General features: G+C 29.5%; 3 protein-coding genes across 3 annotated transcripts; 2 read left to right on the top strand and 1 right to left on the bottom strand.

Moving 5' to 3' along the window:
* The first annotated feature begins 3849 nt into the window (after positions 1 to 3849).
* Positions 3850 to 8411, top strand: LOC107021780. Its single transcript, XM_015222486.2, has 3 exons — positions 3850 to 4216; positions 6853 to 7066; positions 7382 to 8411. The coding sequence occupies exons 1-3, from the start codon at positions 3977 to 3979 to the stop codon at positions 7864 to 7866; spliced, it is 939 nt and encodes a 312-aa protein (XP_015077972.1). The 5' UTR covers positions 3850 to 3976; the 3' UTR covers positions 7867 to 8411.
* A 1165-nt stretch (positions 8412 to 9576) lies between these two features.
* Positions 9577 to 12732, top strand: LOC107021356 (outer envelope pore protein 16, chloroplastic). The gene is made up of 6 exons (XM_015221999.2): positions 9577 to 9824; positions 9911 to 9962; positions 11087 to 11118; positions 11879 to 11912; positions 11994 to 12061; positions 12318 to 12732. Exons 1-6 carry the CDS (start codon positions 9711 to 9713, stop codon positions 12456 to 12458), a joined length of 441 nt encoding a protein of 146 aa, XP_015077485.1. The 5' UTR covers positions 9577 to 9710; the 3' UTR covers positions 12459 to 12732.
* A 3223-nt stretch (positions 12733 to 15955) lies between these two features.
* Positions 15956 to 17743, bottom strand: LOC107021776 (metallothionein-like protein type 2). Its single transcript, XM_015222484.1, has 3 exons — positions 17593 to 17743; positions 17335 to 17406; positions 15956 to 16287 (listed from the first exon to the last, which is right to left on the bottom strand). Exons 1-3 carry the CDS (start codon positions 17652 to 17654, stop codon positions 16191 to 16193), a joined length of 231 nt encoding a protein of 76 aa, XP_015077970.1. The 5' UTR covers positions 17655 to 17743; the 3' UTR covers positions 15956 to 16190.
* Positions 17744 to 24882: the final 7139 nt, after the last annotated feature.

Here is a 24882-nt window from a genome sequence, read left to right as displayed (position 1 = left end):
AAGAATCATAGTTCGCCCATTGGTGGTGTACTATTTTAAGATTTGTGTAATATTGGTTTGAATGAATTTGGAGTTAACAGATACTAAGGCGTTAAAAGATGGTAGTTGTAATTCGTCCATATATGGACGAACTATCTGTTTTGGTTTGTATTTTTAGAGAGGATCTTTTTGGTGTTTAGGGTTTAGAAAGTGTTCGTTATAGCGCCGGATTCTGGTAAAATTTTTCAAATCGAGATTAACTTCTCTGCAATGTGGACAAAAATTACACCATCAATTTATTTTAAAAAATACTTATTTCTTTTAATTTAATTATAATAATTTTATATTTAAAGATTAATGATTTTTCAACTTTTCTTTTTTATTTTTTAAAACAAGTTTTACACATCTAAGATTTAGTTTTTTTTTAAAGAACGTTTAAATATTTTTGATGTTATCGACATTGAGTATCATTTAAATAAATTGGAATGCATATGATAATATATGAATGAGATTACAGTTTGTTTTCAATTAATTTTTGTATTTTTGATTAAGTGAACTAACAAGAGAAAATATAGTATAAAGCAACAAAAGACTTAATAAGCTATGTATAATTATTTTATGAGATTAATTAGTCTAAATTTTAAAAAGAAAGAAAAAGAGAGTAAAAAGTTACTCGAAGATTGTCTCAAATTATTTTGATGGTGTTGATAAAGAACAATGTGAAATAATGAAGATAAGAAAGCGTGAAATAATCGACAACCAAATAAAAAATCGACAAACTCCTATAATTAATTTAGAGTTCAAATTAACATATAATATTTTTTTACTATTTTTATTTAAATATTAATAATATTTGAACATATTAAAAGAAATAAATATTTAGAATATTAAATGAACTTTTTGAAAGTTGTCAAGGGAAGAGACAGGTAGTTTCTCGTGAGTTCTTCTACACGCCAAGGACGACCAAGTCAACGTCAATGCAAAGATTGCTTAACAAGTTATTCGGAAAATTTTAGTAGTTGAGTTGATTGATTTTAAAAAAATATTAAAATTAGTAATAGAAAATTTTATAATTAAATAATAATTTTTCTTATTAATTTTATTTAGTGATGAATTAGCGATAATTTTTTGTTGGTCACGAAGAAGAATAACAATGAATTAGAAACGAAGTTTATAGCTAATTTAAGTTTTATAATAGTGAAGAAAAATATTTTTGAAATTCTTTTGTTCAATATGAAAGAAAAAATATTATTTTAAAAATATTTATATATAATCTAGATAAATATTATGTAAGATAAGAGTGTAGAAATAGGGTGCGGGACGGATGAAAATAAAAAAATCATTTTCTTAATTTTTTAAAAACTTATTTTTCATAAATATATGGATATATTATTTAATTTACTAGCTAGTAACTACCAAATATTGCATTGGTCATATATAATATGATGATTAATCGATTATTCTTTTTATTGATAATCAAACACTATATTATCTTATACTATTTTTTATGATAAAATTATTCATCCGCTATATATTATCAACCAAAATGACCCCAAAATATCATTTTTTATTTGAACAATCCTTCGTAACATAGTTAAGAATATTATTATTATAATTATTATTTTTAATCAATAGAGGGAGTTGCATGTCCATAATAACATATGAAAGTGACTATCATCTGATATGATATTGTGGATGTAGTTGTTCATTTTTTAACTAAAGAATTTAATTTTGAGTGTTATGAAATTTTTTGATAGAGAATATTAATACAATATTAAATACATTTTAATATTAATATAAATTAATCGAATTCTAATATAAATATCAAACACAGATTTTTTTTTAAAAAAAAATATGGAGTGAAAGCCACCGGTTTGGGGAGCTGGAGTTAGGTTTAGGATATAACTTTTAATAAAGCATTACGCGTATTGTTGTTTGTTTATTCTTTCAAAAATAATATTTTAATTTTCTCTTTCTTTGTTTCATTCTTTACAAACATTTTTGTTTTTTAAAGTCTTCAAATATGTTGCAAATTGAACTAAACTTCATTAACAGAACTTTATAATATATCAAGTTGTTTAATATAATGAATTCAACAAGTTAATTGAACTCGTGTATATGTACAATTACTAAAAAATATTATTAATCTTTCTATAGGTGGCTCCATATATATATATATACTCAGTTTTATTTACTTTCAAAACAAACAATTATATATAAAGAGAAAAATGGGAAAAAAGGTAATAATTCTATCAATAATCAACTTAATGTAGTTGATTATTGGTGGGCTACTAGTCTAGGTCAATTATTGATGTGTTTATTATTAAGTAATTTTTTAAAAATTTTGTTAATGATTTTAAACAATAATGCAATTACTATTAAACTATTTCTATATCCTTCAAAAGAATGATTAAGAAGGTAATGCATCTAATTTTCGGTTACATGCATTTGTTTATTTAATAAGGATAAATGATCATTTTATAGTAAACAAATCTTGAGGGCGATGTTATTTGATTTGAATATAAATTATATTATAATAAATTATATAAATATAAATTATTTTGAATTATATTTTTTGATAATTTGATTTGTTATATTAAAAAATGACAATTTTTATGAAAAAGTAGTAGCTTATAAAATATTCTCAACCTTATTTAGTATTGAAAAGACTCGAGGAAAATATTTTGTTATTTTCATTATTTATTATGCAATAACTAATTCTGATATTATTATATCACTCTCAAATAAAAAATTTTATTCCAATATTATTATTTCATTCTTTGAGACTCTCACACATATCCTATCCTTGTATGAATTTCTAATATTAATATAATTTACACCAAAATTTAATAATAAATAAATAATAAAACAATATTAATTATAATCCCAAAACTATCTATTATTACCTATTATATCAAAAAATAACCCCCAAGAGTACATATAAAAAACTTGTTAAAATAATATTCTCTCCGTTTCAAAAGAAATAGTCTAGTTTAATTTGAAAACGGAGTTTAGAAAAAGAATTTTTTTTAATTTGTCAAATATATCAAAATGCCTTTTAATTTTATGGTCTTAAACATACCACGTGGAAAGTTAAAGTTAAAGTATTGCCAAAAAAGGAAAAGGTCATTCATTTTTAAATAAACTAAAAAGGAAATAGGGTCATTCTTTTAAAAAAAACTAAAAAAATAGGATTATTCTTTTTTAAACGAAAAGAGTATTATTTTAACTATTCAGTATGAGAAAAAGAAAATATGAATAACAATTTCAATTTTTTAAAAAAAAACAATTTTTTCGATACTAATAAGTACTAATTTTAATATAATCGTCTGACAATCAAACAAATAATAAGTTTTTTAACGCAAAACTACCTTATCATTATCCATATTACCAAACAATAAAGTATCTCTTAAGACTTACTAAAATAATTTTTTTTTTTTGACTATTCAACATGAAGAAAAATAAAACCGCCACTTCATTTTCAATTAATAATAATAATTAAAAAAAAATACTAAACGATCTTTTTGGAAGGACCATAATATTTGAAACTTGTTGGTTACTCAATTGATATAAGATTATCGAGTCAGCAATATAATGGTGTGACTGTTTTATTTTTAATTTAAGGTGTTAAATTTAAATTTTATGTATGAAAATTTTATAATCTTGATCTGAGTTTTAGATATAAAATTTCTTTTAGGGTGTTACTTTTAAATGAGCGATACGAATTATAACTTAAATTTAATTAAATTTTTAATGTGGATTTCAAACGGAAAAAATTAATATCTTTTGTATGTTCAATGCTTTATATATAATAGTAATATTCGCTGTACTTATTTTAATATTATTATTTTTTTCTTCTATTTAAGAAGAGTCGAGATCATAATAAAGAGTTGAACGGAAAAAAGAGAAAATTAAGAACGAGTCCTTCTATATTCTCGCTCGCCTTTATTGACGCCTTCCCTCTTTTTTTTTTCGAAAAAAATCTAATTGGCCGGAGATGAGGAGCAACGAACGTCGTTCTCCGGTGGTCGTCGATGGTGATGGCGGAGGAGGAAATTGGCTGAATAGAGGCGACGGTGTTGGAAGCGGCGGCTGTTATAGTCATGAGAGCGAACCTGACTTGGCTGCTATGGTCAGTGACTTTCTGGAAAGTAGTAGCGCCGGTGCTGAGTCTAGGTGTAGCAGTGATAATGATTCCGGTTACTCCGATCTCGCTCTTCTTGCTGATACGATTTCGGTGAGTATTCTGTACGTGTTGTTATTATCGTCCTTTTGATTTATTTGTTTTGGTGAAATTGTTGAGTTTGAATAGTTTAATCTGGAGCAATTAATGTTTGAATTGGAGTAATTCTTATTTCTGTGAATAGATATGTTTATGTTCGTTAGTCTAGGTACATAAAGGGCTTGAATAGAACAGGTAACGGTTTTTCTGTGAATAGATATGTTTATGTTCAAGTATTTTTGTGTAGGTATATGCAAAGCTAAAGTGTATAATAGTAGAGATGTACACAAGTTGGCCGAGACACTTACAGTATCAACAAATTAAGAAATAATAGTATAGCACAAATGACGGTTTCTCCGGAGGATTAAAATTCGAGATGGAATAATTAGAGTTCCTTCATTCACCTGTGCATTACACGAGTCACTGTTGAATCCGTCAAATATTTTGACATTGATATTGATGTCTTTGAAAGACAGGAAGTAGGAGGTGTAAGTGCTTAATCGGAATTCTCAATCGATGCATAATATAAATTTTTGAAGCAACAGCTTTTCAGAGCTTGTGGTTAGTTTGTTGGACTAGAAATAGCAGATAATGAGGAGAAAGTTAATGGATTTGAGTCATTGAGAATAAGTTTCCGTGGATTAGAGAAAAGCCAAACAAGCTCAGAAGCTTATTAGGCTCAAAAACTTGCACCAACAATAAGTACGTAAACAGACAGGGTAATAATGCAGTTACGCAAGAGACGTGAAAGAAAAATACTGATATTGTGCTTCACAGCGGAGGTTAATTTTGATAATAGTGTGTCACAGAAGGGTAGTCAATGTAGAAGCATGATTGCAGTGTGCTTGCTCAATTCACCTGCATTAACTTCAACTCAGTTTTGGTGATTGTTCTAATTAGACAATGTTTTTGGTTTGAAATTGCAGTCTGTAGGTAGATACACAATTTAATTTATTCTATGGTAGTACAAGCTTCTGGAAATGCAAAAATGGGCAACCCACTGCCATAAGCAAACTTACTATCCTGTACCAAATTCAGGGGTGAGCAATAATACTCCCCTTTCTTTTGGACACATAAACTTGCCCTGCTGATGCCTTTCTGGGTATACAAGGCATGACTGTCAGCAGCAGGTTCCTGGGAGATTGTTTTCCTTTTCCAGTAACTAGGGAAGCACAATGACTGGGAATGAATAATTTTGAACTGTTGTAATAGATATCTAAAGCAACTAATTGCAGTAGGTCCTGCTAATATCTTTTCCCTCCTCTCTGCTTACCTGTGAAGCAGACTTCTTTCTTTATTACCATGTGGTGTGTTTTAAGTAGCTCCCTCAGTGATCAACTTGTCTAGGTATACGATAAGCTTGAACAGCACAGATTAAGATTTAATCTGGAGCAACTAATGTTTGAGTTGGAGCAATCCTCATTTCAGTGAATAGACATGTTTATGCTTGTTGGTCTAGGTGCATCTCGACAAGTTCGAATATAACAGATAATAAATTTTTGTAGAGCGATTAATGTTTGAAATGGAGTTATCCTTGTCTCTAATACACATGTATATCGTCATGGAATTTTGGTTTCGCATATGGTATAGAGGTCAGTGTTGTCAAAGGCGCGCTTTAAGCGCCCTTGATCCCTGAAGCGAGGCTCAGAACATGTTGAGCGCTTCACCTCACTTTATGTTCGCTTTAGTGTCGTCATCAAGGTTCTAAGGCAAACGTTCCCTTACCAATGAGCCTCTTATGAAGAAGTGAAACTAAATAATTGATAGTTCACTTTATCATAACGTTTTTTCAATTTCTTTGGTCATATATTTGTCATTCATGTTTATAATTATTAGTCTTGGACTAAACATATATATTTGTATTCTTTTCTCCCTTTGAGCCTTTTTTTTTATTAAAGCCCACACTGCATTTGCGCTTAAAGCCCCCAGACGTTAGAGCTCTTTTGTGCTTTTCGCCTGTGAAACTTGTTCTAGTGTTTCAGTGTAGGTGTATACTAGCGAGCTTGAATAGACAGATAAGGATTTTATCCAGGAACGATTAGAGCTTGAACTGGAGTAATCCTTGTTTTTACATATGCATGTTTGTGGTCATTGAATTTTAGTTTTGCATGGGGTTAACAATGAAATTATTCAAGTATTTTTGTTTAAGTGTACAAAGTGGGGTCATGTAATAGTGAACACGTATATAAAATAGCCTGGACAATACCCATATCAACAAATTGAAAAAATGATAGTATAACCCTTGCGATGTTCTCTCCTGAGGATTAAAATTGGATTAATTAGAGTATATTTAATAACCTGTGCATATTTAGCGTCAGTCTGACATATCTATGAAACTTGTCCGAAGATGAGAACAATGTCTTAGATAAATAGAGAATAGGAGTCAGGAGTGCTTTGAGCCTTTACAGGCTAGGAAAAAATGATTTGTATCATCATCTTTGAATTACTGTTCCTCCTTGTGAAATAGAAGATAAGTCAAATGAAACGAATTTCTAAATGACAGAGTTACGGGCATAAGACAACTGAAATTCTAGGTTTCACATGCTGGTCTGTTGCTCATAACTAAATCCTTTAATAGTGTATCTTCATTTGTCAACAAGAGATAAAAATCTTAATGATGGAACTTTATGGCAAATTGTATTATTTTGCAGCTGTACAAGAACTCAGTGGATCGGTATGAAAGTGATCTAACAATGGTGGTTCATTCCCTTATTCTTTCAATGAGCGAATCTTTTCATATTGGCAAGCCTGAAACATGCAATGCAAGCTGCATCAGATCTTATCTAGTGAAGCTCCTCCAGTCTTGCGGTTTTAATGCAGATATGTGTGCAACCAAGTGGCAAGGTTGTGGAAAAATTCCTGGAGGTATGCTTTTTTCTAAGTTCATTTCTTGCCTGTGTACTATATTAAGAGGTCTAACTATGAAACATTATTTAGCTCAAGTATGAAAGCCTTCGACTGTACAAATGTTATAGTCTGAACCACTGAGAATCTATCCCATTGTAGCCTCTGAATGGTGTGGTGGCATTGTGCGCCATGTGTATTAATAGTAGTTTCAACTAGATAACGTGTTCATGTCGCTGTATCTTGTGATTAAAATATTTAAATTTGCACTGTCAAGCATCCTTGTGAGCTAGAATTCTGGTTGACATTGTGCTACATTTCCTATCTGTTATGTAGGTGAACACGAGTACATTGAGGTTATCTCCCATGGAAATGATGGATGCTCCGAAAGGTATATCATTGATCTTGACTTCCGGAGCCACTTTGAAATTGCAAGAGCAGTCAAATCGTACAATGTGGTCTTGAGTTGTCTTCCACCAGTTTATGTTGGCACAGTAACAAAACTTAAGCTGTATCTTCAGGCTATGGTAGAAGCAGCTAAATGTTCACTCAAACAGAATTCCATGCCTCTTCCTCCATGGCGATCCCTTGCCTATCTAGAAGCCAAGTGGGAATCCAGTCACAAAGTAGCCAATGTTCAGGTTCAGAGCAGCGTCAGCTCCTCTAATTCCTCTCATCGGCATTGTACTGAGCTGTTGTGGAGGATAAAATCCTGTATTGGATCTGAAATCAAAGCCAAAGGATTCTTGGTACTTAAGAACTGTAGAAAGAGGCAGGGACTAAAGATCGAATCGAGTCATTCTTCCCCAGTGACTCCATGATCTTGCATTGGAAAAACACAATTTTGTTCGACATCAACTTTTTGAAGGTTTTTGTTTCTCTCTTCATTTCCACTTCTATTTTCGACATTCAACAAATTACAAAAAGCTTCAAGATGAGGTAAAATTACTGCGGATTTAGTTTGTTCTTTTTGTATCATAATAACACTGACTGAGGAGGATCTTATTCATGTGCTACCGCGATCAAGGTTTTGCAGTCTACAATTAGAGTTGCATCTGTTTTTGTTTTAGCATCTTGCTACCATAATATAGAACATATCAAATTTTGCAAAGGGTTTCCCAATTTTGTACCTTCTTGGTCTAAAGATCAGATTCTATTCGATTTATATTTTATTTTTTGATTCAATTTTGACACTTGGATAATTGAATATTTCACGGAATTTGTGGGGGAAAAAAGAAGATTTTTAGTAGGTACTTAGATGTGTAAGTGATGTATTTTTTATATTTTTGGTCTGTTTATTAGTCTTGTGCAACCTTTTGATGTGTTACTTCTTGATATTCATTATTAATGTTTGATATTTAGTGTAGCTTAATGTATTGTGATTCATGGAATTTGATTAGACCCTTTTAGCGCTTTTTATTAATTTCTTTTTCATATTGCCTCTCAAATCTATCCGATAGAGATCGTTGGAAAAGAAAAGGATTAAAACCACATATTTTAGCTTTTCGTAAGTCGTAGAAAGTATATATCGAACATATTATATATCTCATTGATACATGAATATAGATTGATTATACAGATGGTTCAAAACTTAATAATGGATATGTTATGCGCCGTTAGTGTCAATTGTCAACTATTATGATAGTAACATGTGATCCTTGTCATTGCTTGATGATGGATATGTTTACGATATTTAATGCAAACACATGGCAAATAATTATATGCTACATTGTTAAGTGCATTTCTTCCGTTAAAATGTGTCCCAATTAAGAGAGTTTAAGTTGTATGAGACAATTTTATTGCTCGTATAAGTTCGAATAATATTTATGTAATTTTATATAAATAGTGTAAATATTAGTATAAACATCTCAAGAATATTATAGTACACTTTATATGAAGTTGATACATTGTTATTTTGCAAACTTATAATGTTTGAAGAATATCAGAGGTATAAATAGCTTTTCAAATTTTTTTGGGTGTATATTAATATTTTAGAGCCGATTTAAATTGACTTTTGATATTTGAAATAATGGTGTATTAGGTATATATATATAACCCATAGTCTAACAAATAATGTATACTCATCCGTTTATTAATAATATAAATATATATTTACTAAATAATTTTTAAAATGAATAGTTACTTAATATTTTTAAAAAACTCATCTATTCATTTACATATTCATAGTTCATATCATACACAATGAAAAATATTGAATCCAATTTTATAGTGTTAAGAAACTTGGTAATAGCTAATTGCATACTACTTCAGTTTTTTAAAAAAAATTACAAAAATCTCTTAAACTTGGCAAAATTCGTATACATTCAAAATATTCAAATACATCACATTTTGATTTCAGATACATTATTTAACTTTTTAATATATCATATTTCGATTTTGAATATATCACATAATGTGGCGTATTGAAAATAGAAGATAACATAATTTTTTATAATTTTTCAAATAAATTGTATGTTTCAAGTAATTTTTCCTAAGTCATACAATAGATTTACATAACATCATATAATTATGCATACTATTTTTATTTAGACACAAACATTGGTATTTGCATGCATCGAAATTCGAAAAAAGGCGAAAGAAACAAAAACTGATAAAAAAGAAAAATCGGAGTGAGTGTAGAAAATAGGAAGCAAAAAAAAAAAAAATGCCTCAGAGTCGATTTTCAGGATCATTGATTTCTCCTAAAGTGGATCTAAGCATTGATTTGGGAAACCCTTTTCTAAATCACACTGTTGATGCTTTCTTGAAGATCGGCACTGTAAATTTTCATTTTCATTTTTTTCATTTTTTTTTTGTTTTCGATCTTGTGAAGATGGGTTTGCTTAATTTTTATCCTAATTTTAGGTTGCTGCTACCAAAACTGTTGCTGAAGAAACTTATGGGATAGTCGCTAGAGGTTTGATTTTTATTGCTTCTAATTCCATTTCTTGAATATCCAATTTCAAATTAATCATATCTTTAATTAGTACTTCATCTGTCCCTAATTACCTGTCCACCTTTTGGATTGCAACACTTACTTATCGTTTTACTTAAATGTTTGCTTAAGATTTTCAAAAAGTTTTATCAAAATAAAAGTAAAGTGGACAAATAACTAGGGATCGAAGAAAATGGACCAGTAATTAGGAATAGGGAGAAGTGGACAAGTAATTAAAAATAACTAAAAAAAAGTAACGTGGACAAGTATTTAGGGACAGAGCAAAGTGGATAAGTAATTAGAGATAGAGGAAAGTGGATAAGTAATTAGGGACAACGAAAAGTGAACAAGTCATTAGGAACGACAAAAAAAAAAACAAAGTGGACAAATGATTAGGAATAGAGCAAAGTGAACAAGTAATTAGGGATAGAGCAAAGTGGACAAGTACTTAGGGACATGAAAATGGACAAGTAAATAAGAACAAAGGAAAGTAGATAAGTAATTAGAGGGAATATTGATTGTGTATGGAATATCGATTGTGTTTGGAGTGACTAAAATATGACCTATGTTACATTACATGGACTTGTATAGACAGATTTAATTACCCCATACTGTTTTTCTGGTTATGTTGTATTTTTTTTATTTTTTTTATGATTACCGTGGTGATCAAGCCAGCTTTTGATAACCTTGATTAATTCCATGTGTCCACCTCCCACCAGCAAAAGGTTGGAGGAAATTCTGTCACCAAGACTAGCACATATGAGAAAAGTTCACCTAGTGTTTTTTAGCTTTTGTTGAGATTTGAACCTTCGATTTTATGGTTCTCAACCTACTTCATTGATCACTAGGCCACACCCTTAATAGTCATAGTTGTTGATTTGTTTGGTAAAGGTTGATGCTTTTACTGTTTCAATCCAATGTCTACACTAAGCATCATCACTATTAATAGTTGAGGTAAAAATCCAATATTCTAATTTTGTTCTTTGATTTTTTTTCTCATGTTATGGTAAAGTGTAAATTCCTAAGTTATTAAGTTACAGGATTTTATATATAGAAATAGTCAGTCTATTCAGCTCACTGTTTTGCAATCGACATGGTCTTTGCAGGTAGTGTTTCGAGTCACAACTTTGAGAAATCGGTGAGCATGCCTTAAATAATGTTACATCATTTACTATATTTGTGCAAAATTCTAGTTGATTGTTGTTTATTCTGTTCTATATAAGGGAGATGTTTTCGAATAATTTATGAAGTCTCAAATTTCTATCATTCTTTCCGTCCTAGGGATAACATTTCTCTACCGTATTTATCATATGCATCTCTCTCGAGTAGTGTAGTCTTCTTTACCTGACAATGTGTCTGCTGATAAGTTCAGTCCTGATGAAGGAGGTAAAAGATATGTTTTAGCCATACAAAATCATACCCTTATTCCTATTGATTAGCGTACCAATTACAGGCTCCTACGTATGTCCTCTGTATTCAACTGTATAGCTCGGCTAGTTTTCCTCTACCTGGGACTAGATAGTTCAATCCGTTCTATGTGATGCCCCTGAAATGTTGCTTTGTTGGCTTATCACTCAAACATCAATTTATGCATAGTAAACAAAAGTTGTAGCCAAAGTTTTTACCATCTACAACGTAGCAAACTTTAGTCCTAGCTTTGGTTAAACCAAATTGTCCTGTTTATCTTAAAAAGATAGCTTATCTGGACCTGAAATTGTTTTTTAGTAAAGTTTCGGGGTAAGAGCAGCATTTTGTCTTATACTCTGCTCCAACAATGTTTCAATTATTCACCACAGAACATAAGTGGCTGTTGGGAGCGATTTAATAACGTTGACTGAAAAAAAACGGATCGCCCAACTTGCTTGTTTCGTTCTAACTGAATTTACCTCTGGTTGCAGTTGAAGAAAATGTGTAAAGAAGGTGCTTATTGGGGTGAGTAGAAAGAAATTGTTAGTTTCCTAATTTGTTGAAATTTCAAGTGGATTATGTAACAATTGTTGTCTCTATAATCAGGGACTGTTGCTGGGGTATACGCTGGAGTGGAGTATGGAACGGAGAGAATTCGTGGAACCAAAGATTGGGTAATTTGTATTGCAATTTTATATTTAATTTGCTCAACGGATGGAAGTTGATTGCCTATACTTATATATGCGAAGTATAAGCTTACATAGTTAATTTTGTAACGAGGTGTAATTTTCACTAGTACTGACCATCGTACATTCATTCTATGTATTGGACGAGTGTTAATATTCACCGGTCCTACTGAAAGAAGGTTGAAGATTTTGAACTTTCTTTTCTGAAAAACAAGTCGATTCATTTTGTTTACTCTGTTTGCAGAAGAATGCTATGATTGGGGGCGCGTTGACAGGAGCTCTCGTATCTGCTGCAAGCAACAACAACAGAGATAAGATTGTAATGGATGCCATTACAGGAGGTGCTGTTGCTACTGCTTCTGAGTTCCTTAATTATCTCACATAAATTTACTTACCAAGCTGCTAAAGACACTGTTCTTAGTATCTAGTTGACTACGTTTAACTCGATCTACAATTTACCTAATCTTTCCCAATAATTGTCATGCCTGAGGGTCTATCGGAAACAATCTCTCTACCTCCCAAGGTAGGGGTAGAGTTTGAGTACACATTACCCTCTTTAGATTCCACTTGTGAAATTATACTGGGTATATTATTGTTATATTGGATTTTGAGATGCGTTTAATGGGAGCAACATGAATACTGAGGATTCATTCGATGTATAGCTGATCTTAACTTGCTCGGCATTGAGGAGAGTAGTTGTTCTCAATCATTTGCTTCAGATTTGAAGTTATCTGGGATGGTCAAAGGTGAATCCTAAAATACTACGTCCAATGGCCCTTGAGCCCTAAAACACTATGTCCATATGGTGAGGTTCTACTTGAGCCCTAAATTACTAGGTCCAATAGTCGCATTCCACGTGGAAATAGTATTAGTTGTGTCAGCTAATATTCCTCTATCGTGTGTACGATAATGTATGAATATATCTGTCCTTCGGGTCATTTGTGATCTCGATAACAAGTTGAAGCTGAGTTTTACCAAACATATCTAAAAACTTAATAATTCTATCAAATTAGCTCCTACAAGCAGCCATTGTTGTTGTCATGCGTGCAAGCTATATTGAGTATTTTACTTACAGAAAAAATACGGAAAATTCCCCCTGAACTTGGCGGGAAAATTCATTTTAGCACTTTAACTTTACGAGTAATTATTTACCCCCTAATCTCTTTTCAAGTGAATTAAAATACACCCTAATATTACAATACCAGTCTCATAATAGCAAGTGCATTCCACACGCACTATGTCATTGATACGTCAGCGCCACATCAGAGTCACGTCATTGCCACATCAGCATCACATTAAACATATTTATATTTTGATTTTTAATTCTTTTTTGTTTCTTTTTATTTATTCACAATTTTAGAAAGTAAAAAAAATCTCAAAAAATAAGAATTAATCCATGATTATAATAAAAATAATCTCAAAAAAAAATTAATCGAAAGATATTCAAAATTTCAAAATCATTCTCATAAGAACACTCAATTTTTAAGACACAAAATTAAAACAAATAAATAATGACAACTAATTTTTTTTTTTTTGAAACAAAAAATTTGTAGAGTTTCATTGAAAATAGTTTCAAGTTCATCACATTCAAACCTTTCCATAAAGATTAATTTTAATTTGAAGCAAGAACAAATTGATGACTTTCCTATTTTTTCTTATTCATCACATTTTTTAGGTTTATTGATAGAAATTAAAGGAAATGACGGTGGGATGAGGCGTTTTGAAGAAGGTGAAAAAATATGAAAAGTTCAACAAAGAAAAAGAATAAAAAGAAGAAAAGTGTGAAGCACCGAGATTCGAAAAGAAATAAAAAGGGTAGGAGTGGAGGTTCGTTTGGGGGAGGGGGGATCGAAGAAGAAGAAAAGATAGTGCAAGTGGTGGTTGAGGGCGGGAGGGGTGGATTGAGTGTGAGGAAGATGAAGGGACGGGGAGGTGGGGTTGGGGTTGGTGGTACTAAAGATTGGTGGTGGTAGGTATGAAGAAAATGAAGAAAAAAGATTATTGGATAAAATGAAAATAATTGGGATCCACTTATTCTTTTTTTTCTTTAATTTTTGATGTTTAGGCGCCTCAATATTTTTACTTGTCATGTCAGCAGTTTGTGAGTATTTTAATTTACTTGAAAAGAAATTAGGCGATAAATAATTACTCGTAAAATTAGTGCTAAAGTAAATTTTGCTACCAAGTTCAGGAGAAATTTTGCTACCAAGTTAGCGATGTAACTTTACTGGCGTTTCTTTATCCCTAATGTAGTTTGAGTTGGATTTAAGGGTTGTTCACGCATTATGATAATTTTCATTTTCTCTTGTTTTTTCCTTCTTAATTAGTCAAACTTTTTTTTTATTAATTATCTTATGTATATCGAATATAGCTGTCATTCAGTCTTTTATATTAAAACTTGTAATGTAAGTTTATAATAAAAATTAATTGTCAATTATCACAAGGAAACTAGTTAGATTGTCGTGTCATTTCGTGCACAACATGTATTTGAAAATTGAAAATAAAAAATCAACTCTTAGATATTGTTTTTTACTTTTTAATATTAAAAAAAAGTAGATATCATCAAAACATTATTCTATTAGTACAGTATTTTATCCCTCGTACTATTACAATATGTCACTTTATATCTAGTCATATATTTGAAGATGATGTACTTGAAAAATATTTTCCCTTCTAGACGATAACATATTTTAGCCACTTTTGATGTAATAGGTTGTTGTGGTCTAATAATTTTCGATGTTTTTAATTGGCTTTAGACATCTCGAATGAGCTAGTGCTCACGTATTCGAATATTAAATACAAAAATAGAAATTTTGCACTCGAATTTAAATAATTTTTTTTTTTATGGAGAGTGCCTTTACTATATTAACGAAAATTACTACACCATAATGGTTTGCCACTCCTTAATTGATTTAAGTAAATTTCTTTACGCTATTTGTATATAATTAACCTTTTTGTAATATATGCAACGGAAATGACCGAATTCAATTTATTAAAGCCTTAAATAACACTAAGAAATTAAATATCCCTTCAATATATATATACAAGTGGTTTATTTGCGAAACTAAATATATAATATAAAAAAATAGCCACTAGACTGTAAAGTGTTGTAGCTTCTTGTGGAAAATCAAAGTTGATTGTCTGGAGGTACAAAAATATCTTAGATATTCGGTAGAACTTCTAGAATTTTATAGAGTAAATATATTAGATAATTTACTTAAGAAAAAATTTAGATGTTGTAAATAATTAAATATTTATAGTAAAATATAGAAATATCTAGATTCTTGTTACATAGTTAGAAGATAAGGATATTTAGATATTTTTTATAGATGTAATTTAGAATAATTTCTAGTAGCATGCCTATACAAGTATAAATAGGCGTGAACTTAGTCATATGTAAGCAACCAAGAACAACTCAAATCAAATAGTCTTTTTCTATAATCAAGTTCTTTTATACAAAAATATTGTTTCTCCCTTCTAGCTTCTTGTTCTTTAGTTGAGTCTTCCGATCTTAATTAACGATCTTGAGCTATATATTTTTCTTTTGCTATTATTTGCACTTCTATCAACTGAGATAAGTTTAGGACAAGTTGGGTTCTAACTAATTATACCTATTGCTTTTCCGTTAGAATTACTTATTCTAGATTTTGATTTCATCAACATTAAAAGGAACAAATAACAAATTACATAAAAAAGTAATAATAAAGAATTTAAGATAAAGTAAATTCTCCGAATCATATATATTTTTAAAACAACAAATATATAGACGCATACAAATACCTGAACGTACTAATTCTAAATTCTGAATTTACATAACATCAAAATACATAATACTTTAAAAAAGGAACAAATGTTAGAATGAAGGAGATAAACTTATATATATTGCACATCAATAAGGTTTATGTTATAGCTAAGATAATAAGCCTCCTTCAAACAAACATCAAATTAAATAACCAAAACACAAAAGCCATGAGAGTATAGTATCATCCCACACTATTAATTACATGACTATAGTCTTATTCAAATTATTATACAACACAATATTACATAACACACTTGATAATAAATACATAAAAACACAATTTATTTATTTTCATGTCCATATAGTGAAAGCACTTCAACAGTTGCAAGGGTCACAGTTGCAGCTTGATCCACACTTGCACCCATTTCCTCCTTCTGTTGCTTTCTCAATTGATCCTTCAGCCATTGCTTTGCTGCAAATTTGATCATACAAAATAAATTAACTTGTGATATTTTGTCATTTTTACCAACTTTCCCATTTATTGATTATTATATTTGTAATACCTTGCCTTTAATTTATAAGAAAATTTATCTAGATACACAACTTATTTTATCATATTCTCTAAAAAAAAAAATTTATCATTTGAAAAAATTACAAAAATTCCCACTCTCCTATTCTCAAATACATTACTTTATGCAATGTATCGGTTGGATAAAGTGTACATTACTTTATGCCATATATCGAGACGTTGAGTGATGTATCCAATATCGAGACGCGATGTATTGGGATGTATCTGAAATCGGGACACGAGAAAAGCGATGTATTCGAATTCAACAAAATTTCACGGATTTTTGTAATTTGAAAAAGAATAGAGATATGATGTAATTAACTCTTAACATTATGAGATTTGTGTAAAATTCTATTTTTATGTATTGATATAAAATCTGTGTTACAAAAGTTAAGATACAACACATTACTCTCGAGAAAAGTGAGATTTTGTAATCTTGAAAATAGAACAAAGATTACCTGCTATGATTGGTGTATATAAAAATGAATTTTGATCTAATTAATAACCCCAAAAGATAGCTCATTAGGAAGCTATTGTTTAAGACCATATAAGTAGACCAAGTAGCCTTTATTAATTCATTGGTGGACTCAATAACCGACTTTTAGAATTGGACATCTAGAGCGTGGATGATAAAATCATTGGAATGAAATAATAAATTAAATAAGACATAACTCTGATACCATATAAAAAAAGATATGCATCGTTGGCCTAACTTATCAACCACATTAGCTAGCTTAGGAGGGGAGAATTTTCTCCCACACCATATATAAACAAGGTAAAAGGAACATGATAGTGAAAAAAAAAAATCCTTTTACATTTGATTGATATTACTTGAACTTAATTACTTTATCATAATTTATAAGTCAACTAATCATATTATATATTTTAGAATTTAGACCATAAATACATATATAAAACTAAAAACTCACAACAAAATAAAGTAATAGTTACTTGTTCATAGGTGCAACTCCCTCGATGATGGTAAGGTTAGTGGACTTCTCCAAATCAGGGTACATGCTGCACCTGCAACAAATTGAGATAATAGAACTATCATAACTTATATTTATTATTCTCGACTTGAACTATATATATGTGTATATTATTGTATATTATTGTATACATACGTGGTACATATTTGTACGTACCATCAAATTTATTTCTATTTCATAAATTTGGTTGAAACCCTAAAAGAAAATATTTTTGCCTTACCCTCCACCGTTGCCGCAGCTGCAGCTAGAACCGCAACCACAGTTAGAACCACAACCAGACATTATAAATTTTTGAATTTGAAAGACTTAATAATAATAATAATAGAGAGTATTTCAGAAAAACTAATCAAGCAAGTAATTGATGTTTTGGTGAAGTTAATAAGAAAGTTTTGGGGGGTTTTTATAGAAGGGAAGGGAGGAGTTGGTCATTGTATACTTGACACGTGGACCAATAGTATGGTTCAATGAATAAAGTCTTGTAAATGTATCATTCCGTTACTCCCGTATTATTTGTCATGATTTCTATTTCTTAGAGTCAACTTATAAAAACTTTGACTAATATTTTAAGATGTATCATTTCATCATGTTAATGTGGAAAAAATTGCAATTTATAGTATTTTTCATATAGTTTTACAATATATAATTTTTTTGTTTAAAATATTGAATTAATATGATCTAATTTAACTTTAAAAAAATAGTTAAATTACCTTTCGAAAAAAGCGTACCACGACAAACAATACCAAACAGAGTAAAAAAAAATTGGGATAAGAAGGCATTATACTTGCTTGTATAAAGATTGACTAAACATATTATTATATTTTACATTTGAATTAGAATAATACATGCCAAAATTTTCATAGCTAATCCATCGCTAAAAAACTCCTAGATGATTGATTTTTATTTTTTTTTTATAATTTGTTGCTTATACGTAGAGACTCAAAATTCTAGGCTAGGCCAGATCAGATGGAATCTTAGTAAGGTGAAGTCTAAAGAAATTTAGGAATGAGTAGGGTGGTGTGTCTAAGCTTGAAATAATTAATGGTTGAATCATATATCACGTCAGTTATCTATCGGTTTGTGTAGATAAATCTCATAGTGCATTTTGTGATCATATGAGACATGTTTCACATGCATGGGTAAGTCAAGGTTGTGATTGAGAATCTGTATTATGTTGTATCTTGAAGTGAATTAATTAGGAGTTCTTCAAAAGTCAACCAAGAAAATAAGTTAATTAAAGAGATAGTATTAAATTTGCAAAATTATTTTTCTTATGATACAAGTTATGTTGTTATGTGTTGAAACAATCTACGTTGACATGTTTGGGTTCACTATCAATCTTCATTATATTAATGTCATAAGTTCAATTAATTGGTGTCATGACTTTGGGAGATTTATCGAAAGTGATCTTTAACCTATTTAATATGTTACAACTTGAGTTAATTGATCTAAGCAATCTATAAATGATGCACTCAATCCTAATAGCAAGCAACATAAGTTTTCTACTCATTTTTTATCAAACCAGTTCATCGATAAAACGTATGATGACAGAACAAACTTATGTTAAAATAGTGAAAAACTTTTTGATTTTTTCGTATGAAAATATTATTATATTATCTTTTTGTAATTAATTCAATGAAAATATCGATAAGGACAGCCGCTCAAATATTATTATTGAATGAAAGATTAATCGTACTATTCTGTGCAGAGCATGTATTTGAAAATTGAAAATCAACCCTTAGATTTTGTCTTTACTTTTAAATATTAAAAAAGATATCATCCAAAAATTATTCTATTAATAATACAATATTTTACATTCCTCAGTGTAGAGACTATTTGTGGGGTGGTACTGAAGGAAAAAAAGAAAATGGGACAAAATGTAACTTGTTATTTGCCCATTTTGTGTTGTGCAATATATTTATTTTTCTTTTTTGTTTCATAAGACAAATTTATTAGTAGTGATTTACACGACTTGGTTTGTGAGATACTGCATAAAAGCACACTCAAAAGATAACAATTATAAATTTCTCTTGTAATTAAAAAAAAAAAAAAGAAGACAAGTTTATTAGTAATACTAATTCACTACAATGACAATTTTATGACACTACCGTCCAACTGGTTAATTACATCAAACAAACATTACTCACAATACAATCCAAACATCATAGAACACAATCCTAAATAGAGAAATTGACAAATAAAATCTTGAATCGTCTATAAATATAGCATGAAAATTATTTACACCCCTAACATTGTTTACTACTTACAATATAATACAGTCGTGTGACACTAAAAAAATTCTTAAGTTCTAACATAGACACATGCAATTATCTGATATATATATATTCAGATCTCTTCACTGCCTTATCTCACCTGTCTCTCTCCTCCCTTTCTCAAGTAAACTAGAGCTATGTATGTTCATTCCTACCCTTTATATGATATTAGAACATATATATAATTCACATCTCTTCACTCTTTGCCTTATCTCACTCGTCTCTCTCCGCCCTTTCTTAAGTAAACGGGAGCAATGTATGTTCATTCTTACCATCTCTATGATATTGGAATTTCACATGTATATGTGCATGCATAACTTTTGTATATGACAAAATATGTTGCATGAACAACACATTCTATTGTTGTAACAAGCAACTATTGAATTTGAGATTATATTTTACTCTCTTTGTTAAGATAACTCAAAATTCAAATGATGAACTATTATGCCTTAAAATATAAACCTTTTGACTCTATTGTAGTTCTCATATCTTGTTTTTATGTATCTTAAAAGAGTTTTGATTTTGATGAATCCCTGAATCGTCCATGTATACTCCCATCCGCCCTTTCAAAATTTGAAGGATTAATTGATGAAATCAAGGGTTATGCTTCTATGGCGATTAAGCACTACTTTGGCAATGATGTATGATCTATATCTTGTTATTTGTCCATTTCCAATTATGGTGTAGTTTATGTGAGGCGCAAACACACGACACATATATGAAGACAACAAATTCATCATTGCAAAGCCATAAGTTTCAAAAAAACAATAGCAATAATAGAATAAAACAACAATAAAGAAATACAAGTTAATCTATCTAGTTGAACGTGAAAGTCTATCCCCAACTACAAATAAGTACAATCTATTCATGAAACTATTTATTCATTACGCACTGGAAAACACAAGCGTGTAACGAGTTCCCTTCACACAAGCATCAAGATTGAATAATTGTTTAAATAATTTACCGAATCTCAAAACTATCTCGACATATAGATTTTAAATAACACATTTCAAGAAATTGATGTTGGCAACAACTATTATTTTGACCAAAGAGAATATTGATTTATAAGTTCATTAAAAAGATATTAACACCCATTTAATATCATAATATGGATAATAATGTGAATATTTCTCTTTGAGACACTAGAGTTATTTTTTCAACATTTATTACATACTATTTTTCTACCAATGTTGAATTAGATAGAACATCTGCCGCAGCCACAATAATACTACCAAAATTCACCATCCTCTCATTGTTTTTTGTAAGAGTAGAGGCATAAACATAACCTATGATTCTTTGAAACTCATTTTCACAATAAAAGTTAGCTTTTTGGGCAAAATTTCCAGCAACATACACACCATTATATCGTAAGCCATCCTTTCGAAAATTCTCCTTTGCACCTCTTAGGGCATTAATGGCATAACGGTAATAATCCGTACAATAATTATATATCGCTTTCAAGTTATTATCGTTTGTCTCATAGTGAAAGATGGCAATCTTATTGGCTATCGCATACGCGTTTCTCAATGCTAAGTTGATGGCCTCTTGTGTCAACTCATAAGGACTTCTATGAGGATTTAGGCCAAAGACTCGCAAGCAAAATTTTGGACTATTTGATTTGATGCATACATCAGATAAGTAGTTACTTCTGATTGGTGTTATTAAGGAAGCAACAATTAGACATAAGACGAATGTTGAGACAAATGGAGAGAAAGAAGAAGAAAATGTGAACATTGTCTTTGTTTTTGCTAATTTTCCCTTTTTTGATTGTTAAATTTGAAGTTATTTTATAGGAGTGATATATAATATGATTGTGTGTAATAATGTATGATTAATTATCATTAATTTGATTAAGTTTCTATATATGTTTAATTTTTATGCCATGTTTAGACTTTCCATGTTACTTCCCAAAATTTTATGGTGTATTTATTTCACTAATCTTTGGAGATTGAATAATTTCCTTCTACAAAAAAAGTTATATGTAATCAAATTGAGGAAAAATGAGGTAAAACGTTAATTAAATAATAGCAATCCTAAAATATTGTATATTTTAATGAAAAATATCAGAGAAGATAAGAAGGAATTCAACATAGTTTAATTTTTCTTTTGCCTTTAATGAACATAAATTTTTTCTTTTGAATCCCTTCTTATCTCCTCTGATATTTTTTTTAATATAAATATACTTCTTATTTTTACTTATAATGTAAAAATATATACAATTTGACCAATATAGCCTTCCTTTACTAATATACTTGTGTTGGATCAATCTAAAGAATTCAAAATCGAAAAAAATAAACACACAAATTAGTCGAAGGTGATTCGGTATCTACATATAAATATAAAATATAATTTTAATTATATATAAATAATATAAAAAAATGATTCGAATAAACTCCTAACCATAAACTGGCTCTATCCGGATCTGATCGATTGATTAAAAAAGAACAGAAAATTACTATAGATAATCGAAGGAAATTAAAAGAATCAAAATTAAAACATTAAAATTAGGGGGAAAACTAGTGCAACAAATCATCTTCCTTTTATTTGAATTCTCTTTCATGAAAAATGACTTTTATTACATACTACTATTTTTTTTTTGTCGATCAATCTCCTCCAATAGATGATAGAGGGCTCTGACCTAACCACAATCAATCAGTTTATTATTCTAGATTTATATAGTCTAAGATGTCGAATTAGTTAGAATATCTGCCGCAGACATAATAATACTACCAAAAATCCACAAATTCTTGTTGTCATTGGTAAGAGTTGAAACATAAACATGATTGGGAATTTGTCGAAATTTATTCTCACAATACAAACCAACTTCTTTGACAAAATTTCCAATATGGCTCAAAGTATCATATTTACCATTCTTTAACAAGTACTCCTCCACACCTCTTAAAAGCTCAATAGAAGATTCATAATAATCCAAACAATAATCATATATCTCTTTCAAGTTATCGTCGTTTGTCTGATCTAGAAAGGTGTAAATCTTTTTTACTGTCTTGGTGGCGTTTGTTAATGTTAAGTTGATCGCCTCAAGTGTCAACGCGTAAGGTCTTCTATGAGGATTTAGGCCAAAAACTTGCAAGCAAAATCTTGGACTCTTGCATTTGATGCACAAATCAGACAAGTAGTTACTTGTACTTGGTGCTATTAAGGAAACAAAAAATAGACATAAGATTAGTATTGAGCCAAAGGAAAAAGAAGAATGTGTTGCCATTGTCTTGTTTTCCCCTTTTGATACCTTTATTTGTAGTAAAATTTTATAATAATGTAATTTCAAGATGATTGTGTGCAATATAATATTAATGTATGAGAGAATATTGTTCATTATTTTTATTAATTTCTTGCCTTCTTTAATTTCTCTCTCCTTATTACTATTCTCTGTTTCTTTTTACTTATCAGATTTTGACTTGACTACTTATTAAGAAAATATTAATTTAGATAGTGAATTTACCATTTTATCTTATATTAATTGATAGAATTCTGGATATATTTCTTCACTATATTTTTTAAAGATATTAATTTAATATTTAATAATTAAAAATATAATAGAAAAAAATTATCCTTTTTTGATTAGTCTAAAATAATAAATAAAAATAAAAAGGTGTTGGAAAAAAATAATTTTAATATTTTAGAAAAAAGTGTTCATATAATATTATTTATATTCATACTATTAAATGAGTTTTAATTATTTTCTTATCCTCTAAATTGTCATTAAAGTTGGTCAAATAGATAGTTGTTTGGAATGTCTGACCAAAATTAATTGTCTTCAATTACCCAAAATAAATTGTCTTCAATGTATTTGATGACATTAAATAATCCTTATACTTTAGAATTGTTGCTCCTGAGACGTTATATTAGTAATGTGTTCTTGTGTAGAGTGGATGGAAAAAACAATGAGGAAATCCTATTTTCGTTCTATCTTAATTATTTGTTTATTTTTAAATTAACATATCTATTAAAAAAGTAATTGTTGACATAGTAAATTTATTTTTACCACTATTAATTATGAGATAAACGAATTGAAACCTTAAAATTTTTAAGAAGTTCTATATTTTTCAAAGTAAATAATTGGAAGTATAGTAGGTAAAAAATATTTTGTCTTTTCTTAATTTGTCAAAATATGAACAAGTAATTAGGGACATGATTATTTTTTTTTTTACATTATGATTCTAATTTTATACTAGAAGAGTTTGTTGAATCGTGAGAGATATACTTATATCGGGTGAAATATCCTTAAGGACAGTGTCTGACACGCTTCAAGCCAAACTTTGGTGATTTTTTAATACAAGTTTTCACAAAAAAAAAGAATTGTTTTACAAACACAAGTTTCATAGACACATACGAGTTAGCGACTGATTTATACAGATCGCCAGGATTTATACAAATCAGCTGCTCCATACCAAACATAATTTGACTTTGAAACGCAAATAACAAAATTATATATTAAAGCGTTAATATGACTTTTATCTTTGCTATTTCTAAAACTTACTCTAAATACAACATATTTGTTTTTTTTTTTTTGTAATATTTTGAAACTATAGCTATTTTTCATAAATAAGCTCCGAATTTTGACTAATTTGTCCTAAATAATTAGTCGGGAACATTCTCTCCTTTTTAGTGCTTCACACATATATTTTTTTGGCAAATGGTACATCTTTTTAATAATATTTTTAAATATAAAGAAACATAATGTCATGATTCAAATGGGCGTGATTATATTCGTTTATTGCCATCAAGACAAATCAGTCTTAACCTAACGAAATGAGAGAAAAGTGAAAAGATAAAACATGAACAAGATAAAAGCGGAAAATTTCTTAATTCTATTAACACCCGAAAAATTTAGTTGTCATGTGTGCACGTCACTAATACATTAAGTGCGGAATTGAAATAATTACAAATCTCAATTTTTATGTCAAAAAAAGCAAAACATAATAAAAAGAAAAAAAATTGCTGGAATGACGAACAATTATCTCTCACTAGTCCTTTGATATGCCTTGGTAAGTAGGAGAAGAAGGATGATCACACATAACCAGGTTCGGAACCTACATAAATGTAGAAGCAAGGGGGAGTACCGATAATACGGTACCCAACAAGCAACCTACTAAACAAAGCAATTAGCTAGAAATGAAATACTCCTTTCATTTCAACCGAACCTTTTCAAACTATAACTTGCACAAATATCAGTCTAATCTAAAAATTCTACAATGCACAACTCACAAGGCTCAATAATC

The sequence above is a fragment of the Solanum pennellii genome, chromosome 6 (genome assembly GCF_001406875.1).
Source record: "Solanum pennellii chromosome 6, SPENNV200".
Classification (NCBI taxonomy): domain Eukaryota; kingdom Viridiplantae; phylum Streptophyta; class Magnoliopsida; order Solanales; family Solanaceae; genus Solanum; species Solanum pennellii.
This window is presented reverse-complemented; position numbering and strand designations above follow the sequence as displayed.